Below are 24,074 nucleotides of genomic sequence, written 5' to 3' on the forward strand. Positions count from 1 at the left end.
GTGAAGTATTGAGACCACCATCGTGAGCAACCCCAACAGGCCATCTAGTCAGAGGTCAACAGATGTTTTCTAAAGCAAAGGGCCAGATGGTCAATATTTTAGGCTTGCAGGCCGTACAGTCTCTGTCACACCTCTCAACGCTGCTGCTAGAGAGTAAAAGCAACCATGGACAGTACATAAGTGAATGATCATGATGGGCGTGGCTCTGTTCCAATAAAACTTTATTTATAGAAATTGGCAGTGAACCAGATTTGACAGGACTTTGTCAACTCCTGATCTAGTCCATTCTTCTTATTTTGCAGATATGAACATCGAACCTCAGAGGCTAGGTGACATTTCAATGTCACACAGCTAGTTAATGGCAGAATCAAGACAAAAGCTCGGGCCTTCTGACCCTAGCTCACTGCTTTTTCTCTTCCACTCAGTGAATAATAACTAGTAATTCTAGCTGCCGTTAACTGAGCACCTACTATGTGCTAAGCACTGTGCTAAAAGCGTCCCATCACCAACTCACTCAATCCTTACTCTAAGAGGCAGATACTATGCTTTCGCTCATTTTCTAAATGAAGAAGCATCTAGAAAGAGGTAGAGCTGAGAGTCCATCCAGATCAAGAGTCTGAGTTCTTGACCACTGTACTGCATCACCACCAGAAACTAGGCTAAGCATAGTTTTTATGTGATTTTAAGAAAGTTGTGTGTAAGGCTTTGTAACCCCAAAGGTAAAGAACTTGTAAAAGACAAATGTTGAAATGACTCCTTTAATTAGTCCTGCCCCCCTCATCCTCTTCTGTTTTCTTTCCTCTCATTTCAGATCAAGATCCACAGTTCTCAGGAAACTCAGCAGTCTTTCATGCAAGAGAAGCTGCGGGAGCATCTGGCAGAGAAGGAGAAGCTGAATGAGGACAGGCTGCACCAAGAGGAGAGGCTGAAAGCCAGAATCAAGCGGCTGATGGAAGAGAAGGCGGTAAGGCGGTGCCTGTCATTTTCTTTACTCCTGGAAACTGATGGAATGGCCTTTTCTGAAGGCATATACTTGGGAGGAGAAATCTCAGCAACTCCTTGTTTGATGCTATGGAAGTAAATTAATTAAATAGGTGAGTCATGTTGGAGGAACTCACATGAAGCTTGAATTCTAAAACTCAACTTGAAACGGCAAAGTTATTGAAATTCCTGGGAATGGTACCTTATTAGCTCAGATGCCGCAGTCGATTCACCAAGTTCGAGTTATACTGCCGGTCCTGATTTGTAACCGACAGACCGTCTCTCAGTGCATGCCAAGACCAACTCCACATTATTTCCTTCTTCCGCTCTCTTTTGATACGTATCATAGGAAATGAATGGCCAAGATTGCTACTGACTTTTCTAAAAGCCAAACCAGTTATAAGATACTTTACAGGAGCTCCTCCCAAACTTAGAGGTGCCCAGGAAACACCTGGGAAGGCTGTTAAAATGCAGATTCTGACTCCAGAAGGTCTGGGGCAGAAACTGGCATTCTGCATTTCCAGCCAGCTCCCAGCTGGTGCTGAAAGCACAGGTCTGCAGACCACATTTTCAGCAGCAAATCTTAGGGAAAGGTTTGCCCAAAGTTGCCTGAGAAGCACCACCTGGACACTTGTTAAAAATACCGATTCTCAGGCCCCAGTCCAGACCCCCTGCATCAGCATCTCTAGAGAAGGTCAGGAAACTGCATTTAATGAACCAATTCTCATCTTTGTCCAAGAGTCTGCCTTTTTTGATATTCAGGGACTGCCATGAATTTTTAACTACCTCATTGCCATCACCCTAGATCAGTGGCTCATGACTTTGGCTGCACTTTTGTCATCTAGGAGATTAAAAGGTCCTAATGCCCTGCCACTCTCCTCCCACCCCCATCCCCAGGTTCCGATCTGATTACAGTGAGGGTGTGGCTCACGCACTGGGATTCGCAAGCGCTCCTGGGTGGTTCCAGTATGCAGCCATGGTTGAGAACCACAGCCTGCTGCCCCCGCTCCCGCCCACCTGAAGACAGCAGCCCCAGATCTGCTGGACCCCCCTCCTCCCCTGAGGAGGACTGCACCTGACACTCTCTCCACCTTTCCTCAGTCACAGCTTGGTGACTTCTGGCTTGGACCATCCCTCCCTGTCACACACACCAGCTCTGCAGACCCCTCCGCCTTGGTCAGCCTCTGATTCATGCCCAGTTATCTCAAGAAACCTCTCTCCTCCTTCTGCCTCGTCTTCTGCTCACCCCTCTCTGCTTTCACTGGAGGAAAAGACTAAAAAGGGAAGAACCATCTGGCCAAAATTGTATGTGGTCCCCTGAAGGCAGTATTTACGATAGCCTTAAATCAAGGTGAGCCCATTTTGAAGGTCAGTTAGCCATGGAAAAAGCCAGTGTCATTCAAGAGAGGAAAACAAAACCAGAAAGAACTGGAAATCTTCAAAGTCCTCGCAAAGTTCTCCACCTGCTTCCTTTCTCCTCCCTGCTTACCCTCTTCCTTTCCAAATGTCTTATTTTACTTTTAATTTGGGGTTGAGTTTTTCCACTGTGGGTGTGCAGTATTTCAGTGCCACCATGTTCAAAGCAACTTGGGCACCACCCTGGGCCTCCCAGATGCCCATTTATAACCTTGATCCTGACGCAGAAAGGGTTTGAAGGGCTGGCTTCAAACCCCCTTTAAACAGAATGAACCTCAGAACACACCACCCCAGCAGGAGGGGAAAGCACTGTCAGGTATCCACCCAGCCAGTACCCCTGCCCGTGGTCATTATTATCCCATTGAGGGTCACCACTCCCCAGACGCTTCGTAGATCAACTTGTCCCAAGGGACTCATCTGAAAGTACTGTCCCAGACTTAACACCAGGGGTCCCAAATTTATTTTTTTTTTCAGATTTTATTTACTTGAGAGAAAAAGAGAGAGAGAGAGCACAAGCAGGGGGAAGGGCAAAGGGAGAGAGAGAAGCAGACTTGCCACCGAACGTGGAGCCTGACGCAGGGCTCCATCCCAGGACCCTGAGATCATGATCTGAGCCAGACTGAGCCACCCAGGAGCCCTGCAGGGGTCCCGATTTTAAATGAACCTTCCTTACACCATAAGACACCATCACCCCCACCCTTTCTAAAAATGCATGTGTCAAAATTCACGAATCAAACTCGTTCTCATGAATCCTCACTCATTTGAGTACCATTTGAATAGTAAGCAATTCTCAGTTGCTTTATGAAGCTAATCCTTCTTTATTATGAACTGTTAACATGTACTTGACTTGTCCACCCTCATGGGTTAGATCAGGGTCAGCAAACTTTTTCCATGAAGAGCCTGATGGTATATACTTTCAGTTTTGCGGGACACGCTGCTCTGTCGTGACTGCTCAGCTCTGCTATTGTGAGTGCAAAGGTAGTCACAGGCAATCTACAAACAGTGAGCAAGGAAGTGTTCCAATAAAACTTTATTTACAAAATGCAGACAGCAGGCCAGATTTGGCTGGTAGGCCATAGTTTGCCAACCCCTGGTTTAAAAAACAGGCTCTTGAGTCAAATGGACCAGGGTTCGAATCCCTGTTCACGTGATTTGCTAGTAAATTTGGCAGATTCCTTAATCCCTCTAAGTCTGTTTCCTCCTCTGCAAAGTGGAGATCACAGAAGAAATGACTGACCCATATTAAGGAATGGTGATCACATGCCAAATGGTCCATGTTCAGTCTCTTCTCTGCCCCTCACATTCACCCAGTGCAGGAAGCACTATTACCGTCTCCATTGTACAAATAGGGAGACTGAGGCATCTATCACTTCTCACCTTCCTAAGGCCATGCACCCGGAAAGGCCCGACCTGGGGCTTTGACCTGGGCCTGCCCGCTCTGGATCCCTTGCTCCTAGCCACCCACAGTCTCCCCCACGGGGTTGTTGTAGGAGTAAAGAGCTAGCCCGTGCAATGACTGGCACAGAGTCCAGATTCCTGCCATGGTAACTATGTCTATTAAACAACAGTCAATGACTTTCAGGTTTTGGAGGAAAGCATGACTCAAGAGAAGAACAGAGCAAAAGAAGCCTTAGAAGAAGAACAGAAGAGAATCCAAGAGCTGGAGAATCGCTTAGCCCGCCAGAAGGAGGTATGCAGCTGGGGAGACAGAGTTGGCCTGAGCCCAAATCAAGGTCATGCACCCGGAAGGACCAACCTGGGGCTCTGATCTGAGTCTGCCCACTCCGGATCCCTTGCTCCTGGCTGCCCAGTCTCCCCCGGGGGGTTGTGGTGAGCAGCGAAGGGCTACCCGTGCAGGGCCTGGCACGGAGCCTAGGTTCCTGCCATGGCAACTACGTCTGTTAAACAGTGGCCATTGGATTGCAGGTCTGGGAGGAAAGCATTACTCAAGAGAAAAACAGAGTGAAGGAAGCATTAGAAGAAGAACAGATCAGAGTCCAAGAGCTGGAGAATCGCTTAACCCGCCAGAAGGAGGTATGCAGCTGGGGGAGACAGTCGGCTCAAGCCCAAATCTGGCTTGCAGGCCATGTGGAAGTGAGTTCTGAACCATGGATGATGGGGGTAGAGTGTGGCAGAGCTTTCCTCCAGCGATCTGTCTTTGGGAAGGTTTGGGTACTCTGGGAAGAAGTGGGGCTCAAGAAGAGAGCCCTGGAGTCGTAACTTTGACAGCCAGTTGGAAAAATTGTAAACAGCAAAAATACAGACATAGATAGGACTTGGGAGACAGTTGGGGCTGGTGACACAGGCATCTCCTGCATGGAGATTGTGGCCCAAAGCATAGAGTGGGGGAGGTACAGGGTCCTGGGACTTCAGGGCGGTGTCAGTCCTCCAACAACATCCTAAAATCATCCAGCCCTCAGCTCCACCGTCAAGGAATTTTCCACAGGCCAGGGCAGCCTAGTGGTGATGCCTCGGGCTGGCAGAAAATTCTTCCTTTAGTTTAAGCACAAGCAAACTCTTTCTCCCAGGAGACATCAATCCCCCACTGGCCTCCCGGGCTCCTGCAAGACCTGTCCACCCCCTTGTCCACATGATAACCTTTTAGAGTATTGAAAACAGAGACACCTGCTCCTGTCCGGACCCGAATGCCCTTGTTTCTCCTGGAGCCTGGCCTTGGTCCCCTCCTCTGGCCTGCCCCTTTCTCCAGAAGGCACAGATTGCCAGCTCACTGGCTGAAAAGGGCCTGTGGACATGCTATGTTTGGCCCCCAAGTATTTTATTTTGAATTCATAACATTTACTTAAAAAATCCAGATTTCCATCCTCTCCTGAAAAGTCAGAAAATCTGGCCCCATTTCCGCTCGGCAGAAGTGGACGGGAGCCCAACCAAGCAGCAGCAATTTCCCACCATCCCCACCACTCCCTGTTGTGTTAAAAGCAGCCCACTTCCTCGCTGGCACCTGTCTGGCCCCTGTAGACATCTGAGTTTGCAACCCCTGCTCTGTTTTCTTCCCAAAGTGTGGTAGTCAGAACCTGACCCGGTGACCGTTGGTGGCCCAGGACAGGACTCTTCTCGCCTGTTGAAGATTTCGTACTTGTGCTTATGTTCCCCAGCCAGCTTTGGGGAGAGCTCTATGACATCGTCAGCTCAAGCTTATCTTGTGGTCACCCTTGGACCTTGGGGTCTTTTTCACATACTGCTCTCATGAGCTCTTGCACCCTAAGGCAACACAGAAGGGTGAAGAGTGCAGGCCTTGCAGCCACATGCAGGTTCAAATCCTGGCTCAACAGCATTCAGGCCTCAGCAGATCACTCGGGAGCCCCCTCCTCTCAAGGTGGCTGCAAGCGTCGGCGGTCATGTGCAGTAAAGTGTTCGGCCCAGAATTATTGCTCAGTCAGTGTAGCTGTTAGATTTATCACAGGCACTTCTTTCCCTATCGGCCCCCTCCCCATCCTCACTGCTCAGAGTGAAGTCCTGGCCCACCCACCGCTGCGGGAGAGACAAGGAGGTGGGCCAGGCAGAGCCCGTGTGATCCCATCTGATCCGGGGAGGGAAGATGTTTGTGTGCTGGACGTCACCTGGGGTCACCTGTATGGCTGTGCCTGGCGGCCTGTGTAAACAGTGTCACTGAGGCCTGGCCCTGAGTTATATCTCCAGGGGAGGTGACGAGGAACAGAATCTCCCGAGGGTTCAATGGGGCCAAATGCCACCGAGAGGTCAAGAGCTCAGCTCAAGGGCCCAGGGAAGGCCCTTGAATTTAGAGATTTCGAGGTCATGGGGGACTTCAGGAGAGAGATTTAAGGAAGAAGGCCGAATGGGGTCAGCCTCCCTGCAGGGAGGAGCTGTGGCCGGGTCACTCCAAGCCTAGGAAAACAGCAGCCTTACCTCTCCCAGCAGAACCTCTCTGTGGTTTCTTGACGGGGAAATCTGAGATTAACAGTCCTAGACACAGACTTTAATCGACCTCAAACGTTATTTGATTTTTCTTTTTATTAGACCTTCTGCCACGTGATCAGATGAATCTTTAAGGGCAACAGAATGCTAGGTCATAATGCGGTTTTGAGGTAACGTTAGAGGTCGTCTCCCATTACCTGCCTGGGAACTTGGGAGCAAAGCGGCGGAGGGGGCCAGGGCCCGTGCGTGCCGAGTCGTGCAGGGACAATCTTCCCCTTAGCGCCGCTCTCAGCTGCAAAGGAGCTGCCGACACCAAAGTCGTGAGCGTAGATGCGAGCTCAGGTGCAGTGGAGCCGACCCTAAGTCACCGGAAAGTGCTCGGAAGTCTCTTTCACAAATTACAGGGAACCCCGACGCCCACCTCAGATGTTCAAAAGCACAGTCTGCCAGCTCCCATGATGCTGCTCTTCTGCTTTCTCTAGGGCTGATATTGGAGCAGCTGAGCANGGAAAGTGCTCGGAAGTCTCTTTCACAAATTACAGGGAACCCCGACGCCCACCTCAGATGTTCAAAAGCACAAGTCTGCCAGCTCCCATGATGCTGCTCTTCTGCTTTCTCTAGGGCTGATATTGGAGCAGCTGAGCGTTGGGACTTTCTTAAATGACTTCACTGCAAAATACATAGCATTTCAGCCAGGCTCATGTGGGCGGGCTAATCTGGGACCCTAACCACAGGTTACAATGGAAACCATGTTCCAAGTTCCAGACATCTTACCATCCAGCTGGTACTTAGACCTCAACCCATTTGAAAGCTCATGTGCCCTTTCTTGCAGTGACTGGAAACAAGGGCTTTGTGGGCAGTTCCTACCCTTTGGGATTGGCGGTAACCATTTACTTCCTAAAACAAATTCCTCGAGCAGGAGCACCGAACCACACTTTTCTCCATACGCCCTCTCCGAGCTCACGTGTGAGGTCCACCCCACCCCTTCTAGAAATTGGTATGTTGTTGCTCATGAATTTAATACACTGTCCCACATCTTGAAACCTGATTCTCTTTAAGAGATTTATTTTAATAATAGGATATCCATTATTAATGAGATTCTTCTTCTCAGAGCAACTACCTGGCGCAGTGATAAGAGCTCAGACTCTAAAATAAGACAGACGCTGCCCCTCTGCTCACGTGCTGCCTGCCGAGGGCCTCTGGATGCGGGCGGTGGGCCGTCCTCCGCACGGGGCTCAAATCCTGACCTCACCACCAACAAACTGCATGACCCCTGGGCCTTCCGCAACTTTCCGTTCCTCGGTTTCATCATCTATAAACTGGTGCTACTAATTCCTCTGCTAGGGGTGCCGTGATAGGGTTCACTGTGTGTGACATGCTGGGTGAGGGCTCCAGCATGGGTTCCCCCCCCCAGCGTGGGGGCTACTACCACTGTTAGTAAGATGGCCAGAATGAGCAGCCCCCGCACACTGGGAAGGCAACCAAAAAGACTGGTTGTTGGTTTTCAGGTTTTGGAGAGCAGCGTGGCCCATGAGAAAAGGAAAGCAAAGGAAGCTTTGGAGACAGAAAGGAGAAGAGCTCAAGATCTGGAGAACCACTTGACCCAACAGAAGGAGGTACGAGGAGCAGAGAGATGGATGGGTCGTAGGAGCCAAAACCCCTGTGGAAGGAAGTCCGAGGCCAGACGTGAGGCCGTGGTTCTGTGCCCCGATGGAGGGTTTAGCAGGCCAGTGCGCAGGTGCTGGGCACACTTCCGTGGGAAGTGGCCGACGTCATGTATAGCTCACAAGCTGTATGACCTAGGGCAGGTCACTTAACCTTCAGGGCCTCAGTTGTCTCCTCTGCAGAATGGGAGGAGTAAGCATCCCTCCCTCGCAGGATTAAATGCATAGAGACAGAGGACTTAGAGCTGCACCCTGCACATAGCTGGCCTTCTACATAAGCATTTCCCTTCTCAGCCCAGGGCAGAGAGACGCGCTCCAGCAGGGAGCCCTTAGGTCGGGGGCTGGGTCAGTCCCTCAGCCAGCATCAGTAGAAGGACACTCACTCCCAGCTCCCAGACTTTTTGTAGAGACACAAACAGTTGTGGGATAAGATGGTGTAGACCGGTACATAACAAGCTGGCATAGCAGTCCCACGAGTAAGTGCCAGAGGTCCGGAGCGGAGGACAAGAAGTGCACCCTTGGGGAGAGCGTGACAGTGGTATGGGCAGCGAGCGCCATGCCTGGAGAGCACTGGAGACATCCACCTCTAGCCACCTCCACCAGCCTGGGGACTGGCCCCGCAGCCATTCCGGCCTGGAGCCACCATGAAAGACAGGGTCCAAGGCTGAGAGGAGGGATGTCGCTCAGATTTAACCCAAACACCCCAACGCCCCCCCCAAGAAGTCAAAGAGGGGCTCTCAGGAGCTGGCAGCCAGGGAGAGAACTCAGTGACCTACAGTGGCAGCTCCGTGAGCTGGGCTCCAGGGACACAGAGGGCACAGACATGGGCTGGCCCTCAGGGAACTTCCAGAAACACAGTAATGACTCCATGAATTGTTTCATTCTGCGTCATTCATCATCCACAAATGCTTCCCGAGCCCCCAGCATGGGCCAGGCCCTGTTGGGTGTTGGGCGTTGGGGATACCACAGTGCGCAAGAAGGACCAGAGCCATGTCCTCCCAGAGCTTCCATTCTAGGCTGGAGGGACAGACACCACGTAACCAAGTGCACATGACAACTCCAGGGCCACAAGCCTGGGGGAAGATCAAAGGGGTGGGCTAGAGAGTAGCCACAGTGGGGGGCAGGGGTGGGAGCAGGCTTCTCTGAGGAGGGGACATTTGAGTGAGACCTGGAGGGGAGAAGGAGCATGAAGAGAACATCTGGGGGGAGAAAATGCCACCGGGTCAAGTGGCCCAGCTGCAGAGGACAGGGACCTCCCCTAGCCAGGGGCACAGGGGCAGTGGGGTGAGGAAGGAAGGAAGCCGGAACAAGATGGAAGCCAGATGAGGGGTCCAGGGAAGAAAGCCGGAGGGAGACACAAAGGGGGTAAAGCAGGAAGGCTTGGTAGGCGAAAAGTGCTGATTCTGGTTCAAATCCCAGCTCTGCCCCAAAGTACTGTTTGACCCTGGGCAAGTGCCTTGCCGTCTCTGTGCCCCCATCCGTAACATGGGTGTAGTGACAGAACTACCTAGACGTCTGTTGTGAGGAGTCGATGTATTCATTAGGAAGCACCTGCCCAGGTGAGGTCAGCATCCAGGTGGGGTGGGGAGGATGGTGTGTGTCCAATGCCGGGGTGGCAGGGGAAAGGGGGGGAGGTAGACAGTCCAACAAAGACCTTGGCAGTGGGTTGTGTCAGCCCGTGCAGGGAGTGAGGTCAAACTGTTGTCAGCAGCTGTGCCCCAAGTGTCCCTTATACAGATGGACCAGGGGTGCTGTCTTGGAGCCCAGGCTCCTGCCATGGTGCAGGGGACCCTATGCCCGACTGAGTATGAGCGCAGAACAGGTCTCCGCCTCTGGGGAGGGTGGGGTTTTAATCAGGACCACACAGAAGTCAAGGTCCGGAAGCCGAGCAGCTGTATGGGTAGGGCAGGGCTCTGGTGTCCCAGCATGCACCTCCACTCCCTGTTGGTGTGACCTCTGTGCATTACTCGTCCTCTTACTGGCTCAGTGGCAGCCACCATGTCCTCACCTGCAGAATGCGGCTCCCTGGGTAGATGCGCTCTGTTCTTGCCAATGAGATGCACCGCCACGCTCAGTGCCTGGTGCCAAGCGCTTGTGTTGCAAGCATTTCAAGCGGAGTCAGTATCATCATTACTTTCAATTGTGACTCGCCAAGCGGCGCATAATCCCACGGGGCACGCAGAAGGGGGCCGGCAGCCTCTTAGGACTGGCAGGGTGGGGGCTGGACAGTCTCTAACAGACTTGGCAGCAGGCAAATGCCAAGCTCGTGCAGGGAGGTGAGTCAGAGCCCAGGTGGGGTGGGAGGCCTGGGCAGAGCGGGGCAGGGGGGATGGTGGCCGCGGACACTGTGCTCAGATGGCAGGGCCGATGGAAAGACCGTCTTTTTCTCCAGGGCCATGCAGCCCCAAAGCCTCGTCCTACCCCCCAGCACTGCATTCCCTAGTACAATTTTCATTTTTCTTTTTGCCAAATAATGTATGTTCACGCAAGAGAATGTAGAAGATACAGACTAGCGAAAGGAGGAAACTGTAAATTGCCATAATCCCAATCCCCCAAAATAACCGGTATTTACATTTCAGTACGTATCTCTTCAGGCCCTCGTCTATGCATACATGCATATATTTAAAGTATTTTTCTGTGAACTTTGTGTTTGTACGGGAGCACCACTGTAAGGATTCCAAGCTGCAGATTGAGTTTTCCAACCCCCCTGCTCTGTGTACCTCCTGGGGCTTGTGTAGGTGAGGCTGGTCCTCAATCCCCAGCTCCGACTCACCTGACCTGCAGGCTACGTGTTCTCAGTTCCACACTGTCCTGGACATCAATTTTTGAACCCAAGCCTTTGAAGGCTGGAGAGAGCCTGAAGCCGCAGGCGTCTGGTCCTCTGGGACGGGAGGCATCTCCCCCCACTTTGCCTCTCCTGCCCCACCTTCCAGGGAGCCAGGTACTTCCCAGCAGAGGGCCCACATTCCAGTTCAGTTAGTGGCTCAGTGCCAAACGCCTTGACCTGGACACTCACCAGCACGTCACTTCCTGAACACAGCCCCGAGATCCTGAACGATGAATAACCCTCTCTTTTATGCGGTGACTAACCAGACACGACCTTCAGGTTCTCGCCGCCGTGGTGGGCATGCCAAGACTCCCACCCCTCTCTCCCGTGAGCGTCCTGTTCCCTGAGCCCTTACTCCCAAGCCCTGACTCACTGGTCTGGGCGATTACTAATCCTGGCTTCCCTCATGGTGCCCCTTCCCGTCCTTTCTCGCATACACTCCCTCAAACCATTTGTCCCTGACTTCCAGATTTCAGAGAGCAGCCTCGCCTACGAGAAACACAAAGCAAAGGAGGCCATAGAGAAGGAAAAGAAAAAGGTGCAAGATCTGGAGAACCACATAGCCAAGCAGAAAGAGGTAAGAGTCTCAGAGAGGAGCAGACACGGAGGCGCCCAGCGTGGTTAGGAGCAGGGCTCTGGAGGCAGGCGGTCTGGGTTCGAATCCCACCTTTGCTGCTTTCTGCCCATGCAACCTGAGGCAAGTGTCTTGCCATCTCTGTGCCTTCGTTTCCCTACTTATGAAATCCAGATGATGCCAATAGATCAGCCCCATCGAGTGGTGAGGAGTGATTGCTAACACGCTCATAAAACACATAGAAAAGTGTCCAGCACTCAGTGAATGCTCTGTGTGTGCTGACTGCTATTATTATTCACTGTCCCCCTCCTGTCCCTACTGTCCCCGAACAGTGTGTGACCTCAGCTGCCTGGGGTCACAGAGGGGATGGCAGGAGATGGGTGCCTGAATTTCCCATCACCTGGGCAGCAGCGTCTCCACTGGAACTTGTCCCCGTGGGTATCAAACTGCATTTACAGTTATTCGTGGGAGGAGCAGACATAGTAGGAGTACAGGTTGTTGCCTGGGACCCTGTCTTAGGCACCTCCGCACTGCAGGACAGAATTCAGTCCTCCTGGGTCCCAACAGTACAAGGGACACACACACACACTGGCTAATATCACAAAAGTCAAGGCAAGAGATTAAATGCACAACCTGACAATAGGGGGTTAAATTTAAATGCAGGTAAATACATTTTCAGAGGACTTTGAAGACCAGATGGGACGGAAAAAGGTCTTTGCATCTATTCACATCAGTCTTAGATCATTTTCTTTGAAGCAGGATTCCCACACATTAGCATGCAGAGAATCACTTGGGGCAGAGGTATGGGGGGGGGGCGGTTAAATGCCCATTTCCTGGGCCTCACCCCCAGGGATTCGGATTCACCATCTATGGGGTGGATTCAGCAATGTGCATCTTTACCAAGCAGCCCCACATGGTGCTGGTGCACTTGGCATATCGCTGCCCCAGAGAGATGAGCATCCGTAAACCACATCTGCATAACGCATCAGTCCCGCCACCTCTTCCTAAGAGGGACCTGGACCACCTGGAGCGTGCCCAGAGAAGGCAGACCGGAGTCGGGGAAAATGATGCAGGGCTTGTCGGCCCACGGCCAGCGCACTGAGGGAGGGCAGGCAGACGCTGCCGGCCCACGGAGCCCCGGGGGCGCAATCTGTTCACACACAGCCTTGTTTCCCCAAACGTTCACCGTGGATCTTCCATAAAATACTTCAGTTCGGGGTAGGAGGAAAGGAGACAGTAACATTTTTAAAGTAGATTAATCACGACATCAAATGGATCGAGGATGAGATTAATGCCCCCCAAAAAAATGTATCAGTGAAATCAACAAGTGGTCAGTTTTTACTCTCACGGTTACAGTGAAAGGGAGGGCTCAGGTGGCTGCACGATTCTCTGGAGGAAAGTGAACCAGTGGCTCGTGGATACTGGGCCAATCTCAGTAGTCAACCCAGAGAGAATCTGTCCTCAGGGTCACGATACAGAGGACTCTGCTGTGCGTCCAACACCCTCACCAGCCTCAGGGAAAACAACAGTGACATCAGAGGGCGAGGTCTTGTGACAGCCCTCCGGGCAGACTGGTGGCATCACACCAGACAAGGAGAAACGGGATCCCTCCCCAGGAAGTCCCCATGTACCAGGAAAGACCAAGGAAGGACAAGGTCAAAGACCCACCCAGACATAAGAGTTGCTTATTCACGTGCTGTTTTACTCGGATGCACAGAAGAGCAATGGGCATAAGAGAAAGAAGGAGAGCAGGGAGAAGAAAACTAAATCCAGACCCAAGCGCACAGTCAACTTTGTGGTCCTGTCCTTGAGTCAAAACAGCTGAGCTGCTGGCGAGGAGCAAAGACGCCAGGCAGTGCGTTCGGCCCTGGGCAGCTTCACGGCCCATCCAAGAAGCCATTTGCTTGCTGGGGATTCTCCGAGACAGCTGGAGTGTTTCGCTGTGCGCTGCAGGTGACAGGCGGCTCCGTGGGGTGCCTGCCAGCGTCCTCAGTGAGCACCTTCTCTGGCCAGGCCTGCACATGGTCTGCACTGGGATTTCTCAGCAGTCACCGTGATGTGAAGGCCCCGAATAGAGTCAGATGGAGTTCAGTGGTGGTACGCCAAGAACGAAGCAGCTCCCAGGTGAGGCTCACAGAATCGCATGACGAAAATGGGGTTTTCTCATTGTTTTTAATCCATTTCCCTTCCCAATTATAAAAGGAGCAACTATTTACAGAAAATCACTCAGAAGAAGATTAAAAAGAAACTGCCCATGATTTCCGCTGAGCCGAGCTACGCTAGTGACGCTTTGCTCTGCTTCCTCCCAGACCGTGTACACGTTAATCATTATTGCAGACATCGGCAAGCATCCACTTATCACGGAGTCATTTACCCTGTTACACCGTGCACACCGACCTGGATGCTGTATTTTCACTGAATACATTACCAAAATGTCTCTATGGCATGGAACATTCTTCCACGACCTGCCGTGGACGGCTGACTGGGGTTTGCACTGCGTTGGATGGACCCCAATTTTTTGACCTGTCCCCTAGGGTTGGGCCCTGAGGCTGTTTCTCACTTTCCACTCAAGCAAAAACACACTTGGCTGAAGAGCCCTGCGCGTCAGTCCTCGTAAGTGTGTGCGGTTTTGTCCTTAGGACAGATTCCCAAAAGTGGAATCCCGGGGTCACAGGATATAAACATGTTCAGCCTCTTGATACACGTTCCCAAGTGACCCTCCGAAAAGGTCGTGCCCGTTTCCAGTTCCACCAGCAGAGTCTGAGAAGACCCAGCACATCTCATCGACTACTGTTTTACATTGGATGAAATAATGTTTGTGAAAAGCCCGCACACAGTATGATTCCGAGTCTGTGACATTCTGGAAAAGGCAGAACTCTGGAGACAAGACCAGGAGTTGGTGGAGGGGAGGGATGACTAGATGGAGCCCAGGCGGTTTTCAGGGCAATGAAACTACTCTGTACGATACCGTAAGGGCGGATACGTGTCATCACGCATTTGTTCAAACCCGTAGAATGTTCAGCACTGAGTGAACCCTTGCACAAACTACGGACTTTTGGTGACTGTGATATGTCAGTGCAGGTTTCTCAGCTGGAACAAAGGTACCATCTGGTGTGGGATGTTGATGATGGGGGGTTCTTCCATTGTGGGGGGAGAGAGCATATAAGAGACTGTATTTTCCTCTCAATTTTGCTGTGAGCCCAACACCACTCTTTAAAAATAAAGTCAAGTTGGGGCGCCTGGGTGGCTCAGTCGGTTAAGCATCTGCCTTCGGCTCAGGTCATGATCCCAGGGTCCTGGGATCGAGCCCCACATCGGGCTCCCTGCTCAGTGGAGAGCCTCCTTCTCCTTCTGCCCCTCCCCCACCCCTGCTCATGCTCTCTCTCTCTCTCTCTCTCGCTCAAATAAATAATCTTTTTAAAAATTAAAAATAAAGTCAAGTAAATAAATAAAGTTCGTGAAGCCCCCCCCCCCCGACCGGTCACGAAGCTTGCATTCTGCATGGTCTGAGGAGGGGCTTCCGGAGGAGAGTAGAATTGGGAGAGTCCAGGACTGGAAGAATGGATTCCAGGAGGAGGGATGAGGAGTGCACAGATGGGCGAGGGGAGCCCAGCTTGCTGGAGGCCAGAGGGAAGAGGGGAGGTCATCCCTCCAAAGCCAGGGAGGGATGCGGGGGAGGATGCTGAGGGCAGATCCCGTGGCTAAGAGGTGAAGGAGCTCGGCACATTTATCCTGGAAAATAGATTTAGAGAGAGACATGACAGCCTTCTTCAAATATTTAAAGGGCTGTCTCATAAAAGACAAATAAAACTTACTCAGTGCGCTCCAGGTGACAGAACCGAACTCAGAGACCAGAAATCACAAGGAGACAGTCTCAGCTGGAGAGAAAAGAGAGCTCTATAATAATTGGAACCTTCCAGAGAAAGCATAGGACGTTGGGCTGAAAAAGGGACAATAACAGAATAGAGTTCACCTCCTCTCTGAAAACGGGGAAGCTAGGGTAAACATTCATTCCTGAATTTCTGTTAATTTGGTGTTTGCTGTTTGTCCAGGAAATAGACTTAAAAGTACAAAAAGAAGACATCTTAAATAGTGAACTAAATGACGCACTGGCCATGTTAGAAGAGGCTCAGAAAACCAAGACGGCCGAGAGCCAAAGAGCAGAGAGCCTCACCATGAAATTAAATGAAACGTTAGCTGAACTGGAAACCACCAAGACAAAAATGGTGAGTTGGTGCCTTCCGGGGACGGGAGACTCTTTCCCTCAATGAAGGATCACAAGGCCGGGAGAACTCGTGATTTAGACTGAGGCTCTCAGCCTGGGCGCTGCTGGTGCTCAGGCTGGATAACCCTTTCTTGTGTGTGGCTGTCCTGTCCATCACAGGAAGCATAATATCTCCCCGGGTCTCTACCTGCTAGACTCCAGTAACATCCTCCCTCCAGACATGTCAACCCACAGTGTCTTCATACTTTGCCAAATGTCCTCTGGGGGCCAAAATTGCCTTCTGTTGAGAAGCACTGGTCTCGAATGAAAGGGGAACAGAGGCTACAATGCCCTCTCTCTAGGCGTTCTAAGATGTTGTAATACAGGGTCCTCACAGGATCAGGCTGAAGGACTGAGCAGCCCCAGACCTTAGTAATCCTGACTATTCCACAGACTTTAATGGTTTAAAATTTTAGCTCGGCATTCAAGGCCCTCCACCATCAGGGCTCAATACTGCACTCATTCGTCACACATACATTCAACCAACAGGTCTGTGGGCAAGGAAGTAATGAGGATTCATCTGGCAAAAAGCGCAAAGTGAATTTGAGAGGGACTGGAGTCAGAGAGGCCAGCTCGAGCTGCGGCACACGGTGGCCGTGGCTGTAGCCCAGAGTCAGAAGGACCTGCAGACTCGGGGTGGCACAGGACAGGCAGGAAAGAGTCGCTGTAGGGACAGACACAAGAGAAATGGCAGTACGTGAGAAATGATTGAAGGGACATGAGCACCAAAGAGAGGGAGGTGCTGGGCTTCAAGCCGGGGCACCCAGGGCAAGGATGGCCTGTGGGTGGCATATTGACGGGCATATGGAGGTCAGACGGGCTCTTGGGGGGAGGGTCTGTCTTCTGGGGAAGGTGAAGAATTCAGACTGAGGCGAAGGTGGGGTAGCAAAGCTCAAAAGTGCCCCAAACTTTTGGTGGTCCAATAGATTTGAGGGAGAAAGCAAGACAAGGGGTCCAATTTAGAGGAGGCGTTATCGTTAAAACAGTGTGCATGTGTGAGCTTCAGGATCGGGGACCGAGGCCCAACATGTCAACCGGGAACAAGGAGCAGGAGTCTGATGTCATCAGAGCTGAGGAAGATGTAGTCGGAGAAGCAGGAGGGGAGCTGGGATGAGGCATCGAGAAGCCCCGAGAGCAGCCTCAGGAAGGGCAGGGGCAGCCATGGGAAAAGGTCCAACTCACCTCTTGGTGATGATTGGGAATTTCTGCTTTCAAGAACTAGAAATATGGGGTTCCTGGGTGGCTCAGTGGGTTAAGCATCTGACTCTTGATCTCAGCTCAGGTCTTGATCTCAGGGTCGTGAGTTCAAGCCTCTCGTTGGGCTCGAAGCTGGGCGTGGAGCCTACTTTAAGAAATAAAAAAAGAAATTTAAAAAGGAAATATAAATTCATTCTCTTTTTCTTATAAAATTGTTCATTCTCTAATTCAACAGTCCTTATTGAACAGCTAGGTCTACATGCCGCAGGGGCGGGTCTAGGCACCGGGGCTGTGGGTACATCGGTAATAAGGAAAGGTCAGTTTCTGCTTTCCTGAAGCTTACATTCTAGTGGGAATGGGAAACAAACGAGATCATTCAGACGGCGATAAGCACATCATTGAAAACGAAGGCAGAGGATGGAATAGAAGTGTCTCGAGCTGCTGCTTTAGACAGGCAGTCAAGGAAGGGCCTCTCTGAGGAGGTGACGTTGGAATTGAGACCTGAAACACAAGAAGGAGTCAGTCGTGCAAGGAACTGGGGGGAGGAGAGTACCATGCGGGAGCACAGCATGTGCAAATGCCCTGAGGTGGGTCCGAGTTCCGTGCCCGTGGGTGCAAAGGTGGCATATTGCTATTGTCGTCCTTGATGTCACACCCAGCTCCCAGGATCGCACTAACGACTTCCCTGTCTTCCCAGCTCATCATGGAGGAGCGGATTCAGCTGCAACAGCAGACAGTGAAGGCCCTCCAGGAAGAACAGAACTCACAGAAACACGGCTTTGAAACGGAAATCAGGGAATATAAGGAGCAAATCAAACAGCACTCTCAGACGATCGTGAGCCTCGAAGAAAGACTCCAGAAAGTGACTGAGCACCATAAAAAAATAGAAGGCGAGATTGCAACCTTGAAGGACAGCGACCCAGGTCGGTCCAAAGAGATTGCTGAGAGGATATTAGCGTTCAGGGCGGGTTCTGATTATCCCGTGGGTCCCAGTGGGCTGATGATGGGTCAGAAAGGGCAGCACCTCACTTGAAAGCTCCTCTTCCCTGGAGGCACCATTTTCTTCCCGTTACACAGCAAGGTTAGAGGCCCTCGAGGCCTAGGCTAGACAGAAGTCACAACAACGAGACGGGACATCCTTTGTGCCGAGCCAGTGAGCCGGTGGAGATGCACGGGCTGCCGGGCTGCCGAGGGGCGTCAGAGCGGTGTGCACGGAGCGTCTTTTCCACGTGAAAACGTCCCATGCAGAGGCCTTTCAGAGCCTTCTCTCTGCCCTCAGGAGTCTGCGACTTCGTCTAATGGCCTTTCCTAACCAGCTTGGAAAAGATCCAAAAGGGGCTGAGAAAAGGACTCAGGGTTGTGAGCACGTACTTGCCCTGCATGACAAGGCGACGCAATGCATTGCAAAGATGCTGAGCTCTCGGAGGAGAGTTCCGGAAGTTGAGCCTTGGGCCAGGGTTGCTCAGCCGCGGCACCCTGCGTGCAACCCGCCACTCCAGTGTGACTACCAGAAATGTCTGCGGACATTGCCAGATGTCCCCGGGGTGGGGGGCAAACTCGCCCCTGATTGAGAACCATGGTCCTGGTCTTCAGCCAGCTGACAAGCTACCGGGGCTCGCTTCACGCTTTCATTCACTCAGTGCTCTTCTTTGAGCATCTGTTAGGTTCCAAGCTTATTCTAGGCACTGGGGACTCCGAACGGACAGGCCAGGCAGAGTCCCTGCAGTTCCTCAGATGGTGGCCCTGACAGGTGACCCAGGAGGAACAGGGCACCATGGCCCAAGCACGGAGTGGGACTCAGTTTCCCAACCCAGGTCCAGGTCAGAGGGAGCTGGGACCCAAAGGGTGACAACAAAGTAGTCACATTTAGCTCAGAATCTACCAGAAAGCAGACATTCCATAAGCACCAGGTGAATGCGTAAACGTGTCACTGAGGGTGAGGGTGGAAACCGGAAGGCGCTGGGCTGAGGAGCAAGTGGGAGGAGAAGACAGGACAGGACTTGTCTGGGAGGAAAGGTGGAATAGGGAGGAGGCATGGCCCGGTGGTTGGGGCTCCACCCCCTCGGCTTGCTGAGCGGTGCCGGCAGGTCTGCCCCTCCTGTGCCCATTGCCTCCCCTGTAAATGGAGTTCATGAGCCCTGCCTCATAGAGTAGCGGGAAAGATTTCATGAGCTCATATGTGGGAGGGGTCCCAGCCGTGCCACAGAACCCATGGTGGGGCTCATTAGGGAGAGGGCGGCATGTAGGGAGATGGCTAAGTTGGGAAAGATGCAGGTGTATTTATAAGCCCAGGGGAAGGAGAGCATCAGTTGCACGCGGACTGCAGTGACACTCATGGGTCCCTCTGATTCAGCCCAGGCGGAGGTGATGCAGCGAGAGCCCCCAGTGGCGCCTCCGGTGGAGAGCAGTGTCAAAGACGAAGTGTGTGACACCTTGATGTGAGTACCCGACGGGTGTGTGCACACCAGGCCAGAGACACCCCCCCACCCCGGCCTCTGGCCACATCATCAGAACCTGAAAAAAAGGAGTCGAGTCTGGGGTCTTCTTGCTGCCATTTGAATTTCTCCATCCTCTAGCAGGTCAGGATGGTGTCATGGAAAGATCTGGGTGGATCTATGATCGTATCTATGCAGATGTGTGGCTCTGGGCAAGTCACGTCCCCTGTCCCCTCGCTGCACCTTAGCTTAAATGGCTTGTGAAATAAGCCAATACTTGTCATAACTCAGCCTCAAACTGAACCTGGGATCCTCTGTCCTATCTCCATGTACTTTTTTTTTTTTTTTTCATGGAAATGAATCGCTGCTTTGAGCTGGCCCCTTCCAGGCACTGGCAACATCCCAGAGACTGAGGTGAGCTGACTCGGCCTGTCTTTGTGAGTTTCAGAGGGGATCTACTGACGGCTCAGAAGGAGATCCTGTCTCAGCAGGAGGTCATCATGAGGTTAAGGAAAAACCTCACAGAAGCCCACAGCCGAATGTCAGATTTGAGAGGTTTGTATGACTGCCTGCCTCTCCTGACTTCCTGACCTGCTTTGAGAAAGGAAAGAACAGGCTTAAGAGTTGGAAAGCTTAGCCTTAAAAATCCTGCTGGCCTGCTTTCCTGGGCGGTCACAGCATTTGAGCATTTGGCCCTTGGTCGGCGAGACTGATGCCTTATCAGGGGGCCCCGAGGAGTGTTCTCAGAGGGCTTCCGACCTCTGCATTGACATGCAGCTTTCTTTTTGGGAAAAATCTTCCCTTTTATCTCAGAGATTTGTCTCTGGAGATGAAAGCTGGGAGCGAGGGCACAAATCCCAGCACCCCCCTGCTCTGGGACCTAGAGCAAGGTACTGTCTCCTTGCCTCCCCTTCCTTTGCTGCAAAATCACCTACAAACACCTGCTTGCTGGAGCTGGCTGGACATCAGGGGCCACCTACACTAGGGACCAAAGAGCAAGAACCAGTCTACCTGAATATTCCTCTTTCCTCTTTTTCTCTCCGCCCCCCCCAACCCTGTCCTTTTATTTCTGCCTCCCCTCTTTGGCTTCTTATAGCCCTCTTCTCCTTCCCAGCCCCCAGCCTCCACCAAGCCAAAAGGCACAGGCAGGCAGGAGTCAGGAGACAGAACTCGGTTTGGGGAAGTCGAGGGAGGGTGAGAAGCACTCCTCTTGTCTTGTCCCCATCTCAAACCCGGGGCACCCCCAAAACCTTCAGTGGTATTTACTCCCTCTGGCTGTACTGTCAACGCCCCCAGGGCATTTATGGCTGATTTTTCAAAGAGTGATTGTTTTCATACTGAGGTATGAGAAAGTGTAGTAGCGAGCCTAGCAGGTCCCGTTCTAGAATCAGGAGATGTTGGACCTGGTTCTGGATCTGTGAAGTGGGGTGTGCCGGTAACTCACTTGTAGGGTTGCTGTGAAAATCGGAGCTAATTAAGTGTCTCCATGTGGGTTCTGCCAGAGGCTGACCCCGAGACCAGCATGCTGCTGCTGCGTGCAGCATGTTTGAGAGGTGATCCTGGGAACCAGCCGCCATGGGCGTGGACGAGAGGCAGGGAGGGGAGGAAGGCAAAGAAAGCTGTGGTGTCAGGCGGGGCAGGGCGGGCAGCTGGAGCTGGGGGGATGCTGGGGAGCAGGGTACAGCCCAGCCCCCGGGTCGACCACCCCAGGGGTGAGGGAGCTGGGCTGTGAACTCCAGTCTCACCCGGGTCGGTTGGAGGCTGTTGCACCTGGCAGACCCCAGAGGCCGTGGAGGGAACGCCCTTAGGCAAACAGATGCAGAAGCAGGCCGCTGAAGGTCGACCAGGGAGCCCCAAAATGCCACACGTGCAGAGATGGGGCCCTGACTGTTTCTGGAACGCTGGGGTCAGGCGGAGCTTTGTTTTCCTTTGCTAAGACGCAGGCAGACCCCCTGGCTGTTACTAACGCTCCCTCCCATGGAGAATTCCTGGGGGGTGGACATGCCTCATGGTTCTTGTAGGCCTGGCCTATCGGCTGTGGCCCTGGCAGAGCCCTGAGGCAGGAGACCCCCTCACCAGCTTTCCTGTCTCTCCCAGGGGAGCTTAATGAAAAGCAGAAGATGGAACTGGAGCGGAACGTGGCGCTGGTCCAGCAACAAAGCAGCGAGCTGAGAGCACTCAAGGAAAAGATGGCGCAGCTAACCGGCCTGGTGGAAAGGAAGGACAGGGAGCTGGAGGTCCTCAAGGAGGCACTCAGGTGTGTGGGAAGGACCTCATGGTATGGGCAGCCCAGACACACCCAAGTGCCCAGGGAGCCTCGCACGCAGAGGTCATTCAGTAAATGTTAAAGGGATGGAGGGATAGAGGGGTGGATGGATGACACGTGTTTCATTACTTCACAACCTCATCATTTAAAACAGGGTTTTGGGGGCACCTGGGTGGCACAGCAGTTGAGCGGCTGCCTTCGGCTCAGGGCGTGATCCCGGCGTTATGGGATCGAGCCCCACATCAGGCTTCTCTGCTGTGAGCCTGCTTCTTCCTCTCCCACTCCCCTGTGTGTTCCCTCTCTCGCTGGCTGTCTCTATCTCTGTCGAATAAATAAATAAAATCTTTTAAAAAATAAATAAATAAAAATTTTTTTTAAAAAACAGAGTTTTGCTTAGTTCTGTGCCTCTCAAACATTCCTGCCCAGTATTCCAGGGGACAGGTCTCAGCTTAAATGCCACTTCCTCCAGGAAGCCCTCTGTCACTTACCCTCACCAAACATAGCCAAGGGCTCCTACTCTTTCCAGGGTCTCTCAGCCCCTACGTTCCATACGACGTAACACTTCTCACACAGCCAGGCTGCTATGGCCTGTTTAATTGTCCACCTTCCCCATAAGGACCCCCACATAGACCTTGCCTGCTGTTGACTCCCCAGCATTCACACAGTGCCTGGCACATAGGGAACTTTATAAATATTGATTGAACAAATGTATAAACTGGGGTAAAAGACATCAGTTTAAAATAAATGTAAAATTTCGCCCTCAGTCCACGGATTAATCTAAAAAATACATGTGAGTTTGCAGTTTCATCCACAGCTTAGCCTTATTTTGACATAAGAGTAATGTCTTCTCCAAGAAGGTCGAGTAATCCACACCTTGTGACTACCCTGTTGCTTCATATGCCTCTTGGCTCGTGGCCAAGGCAGAGTCACATGGTTGTTAAAGGCACAGGCTGCCCCGATTCAAAGCCGGCCATCTTCTCTTACAAGCTTCATGGCCACAGGCAAATTACTGTGTGTTCTTTCCTTGCCTGGAAAATGAGGCAAGGAGAGCCTCCAGCTCATGGGATTGTTATGATTAATAGAAGGGTGAACACGTACAAAGTGTCAGAAACAGCAGTCACACAATAAATGCCCCAGTAAATGCCCCAGCAGGTGTCCTGCAGACCTCGTAAGGGAAACAAGGGTGGACAGGTGTCTACTGCCCTGGCCACGATTTTAGAGGTCCCCTGAAACTAAATTCTCTAGGAATCTGTGGGCAGGAGACTTGAAGACCCGAAGGTTTCAGTGACCTGTGAAATGGAGTTCCTTTTTCTGTTCTGCCAGTGGCTCCAAAGGTCACTCGTGGGTCCTAGAACCTCACGCTGCCAGCCATCCTGCTGTCCAGTGACTCATCTTCTCTGCCCTAGGGCCTCCCAAGAGAAGCACAGAGTCCAGCTGTACAAGGAGAAGGAACAGAAGCCCAGGAACTCGGCCCAGATGTGTGACATCTCGGTGCAGATAGAACCGGTCCACACTGACATTCTCTTGAGCAGTCAAGAGGTGAGTGCCGCCCAGGCCTGGCCACGCAGGGGGACAAGGCTAAAAAAGAGCCCAGTGGTGCCTGTCTTTGCTTCTGAAAATACTTTCCTTCTAAGCTCCAAAAATATGACTTGCTTATGTGAAATGTGTAAAAAGAGATAGTCCCTGCCCTCCTCCCGCGGCCACCAGAGGTCATGGCTGTCGGCAGTTTGGCATGTGCGTCATCAGCCCTTTTCCTCACAGACACTGCCCTACCCTCATACAGGCGTGACCCTGCAGTGTGCAAAGGTCAGCCTCAGCTCCAGGCTGCCCGCATTCCATCCCGGGGTGGGACTCCTGCACCCAGAAATGCTGACCTCAGAGAGGTAACTGTATGCCGGCTCCCTTGTCTGGAAAGTAGGCGTCATGATGGCCACCACCTCATGGTGTTGTAGAGAAATAAATTTTATTTATGTGCACAAACACACACAAGCTATATATACATGTTTATTCAATGCATCTTTTTGCCAAACAATGGTATTAAGCCATGTATATTCTGCAACATGTTTTTGTCCCACTGAACACCATGTAAAGGCTATCTTTTCTAATAAGTGTAAAAGAACCATTTTGTTCTTTTAATTGGGTGCATAGAATTCCACCGCATCCCTCTTGTCCCTCCTGTGTTCCCTGCTGATGGACATCGAGGCTGTGTCTCCTTTCACACGTTGCTACAGTTAAGGTCCCTGTACATGTGTATGTGGAACAGATTCCCGGATGTGAAAATGCTGGGTCCAGAGGGCATCCCAAATTGGGCTTGATGGGGCCAGACTGTCTTCCCCAAAGGCCATACCATTTCTGCTCCACGCTGTCTCTCGGGGGCTCCTCTCTGGGTGCCTGCCCAGAAGCCCCCGGAAGCCCCAGCTGCACGGAGCACAGGGAGCGTGTGTCCGAGTGAGAACAGCTTTCGCCATGCTGCCCCCCCCCAGGTGGCACTCCCACTCTGCCCTGGGCCGGGGTGCGGTGTTTCCTCCAGGCCTCGGGTTTCCTGGAGTCCGGGGA

The 24,074-nt window shown here is 52.1% G+C and overlaps 1 protein-coding gene across 1 annotated transcript in view; it reads left to right on the top strand.

Annotated features, from left to right (window-relative positions):
- FHAD1 (forkhead associated phosphopeptide binding domain 1) overlaps nucleotides 1-24,074 on the top strand; it is a 115,821-nt gene that overhangs the window by 71,681 nt on the left and 20,066 nt on the right. Inside the window, 11 exon segments of the mRNA XM_034672074.1 lie at nucleotides 812-969; nucleotides 3,980-4,087; nucleotides 4,324-4,431; nucleotides 7,800-7,907; nucleotides 11,252-11,359; nucleotides 15,409-15,582; nucleotides 17,515-17,740; nucleotides 19,171-19,255; nucleotides 19,701-19,807; nucleotides 21,350-21,509; nucleotides 22,925-23,057. Of these exon segments, the coding sequence (XP_034527965.1) occupies nucleotides 812-969; nucleotides 3,980-4,087; nucleotides 4,324-4,431; nucleotides 7,800-7,907; nucleotides 11,252-11,359; nucleotides 15,409-15,582; nucleotides 17,515-17,740; nucleotides 19,171-19,255; nucleotides 19,701-19,807; nucleotides 21,350-21,509; nucleotides 22,925-23,057 (1,475 nt within the window).

Source organism: Ailuropoda melanoleuca, chromosome 11 (assembly GCF_002007445.2).
Source record: "Ailuropoda melanoleuca isolate Jingjing chromosome 11, ASM200744v2, whole genome shotgun sequence".
In the NCBI taxonomy this organism is placed as follows: domain Eukaryota; kingdom Metazoa; phylum Chordata; class Mammalia; order Carnivora; family Ursidae; genus Ailuropoda; species Ailuropoda melanoleuca.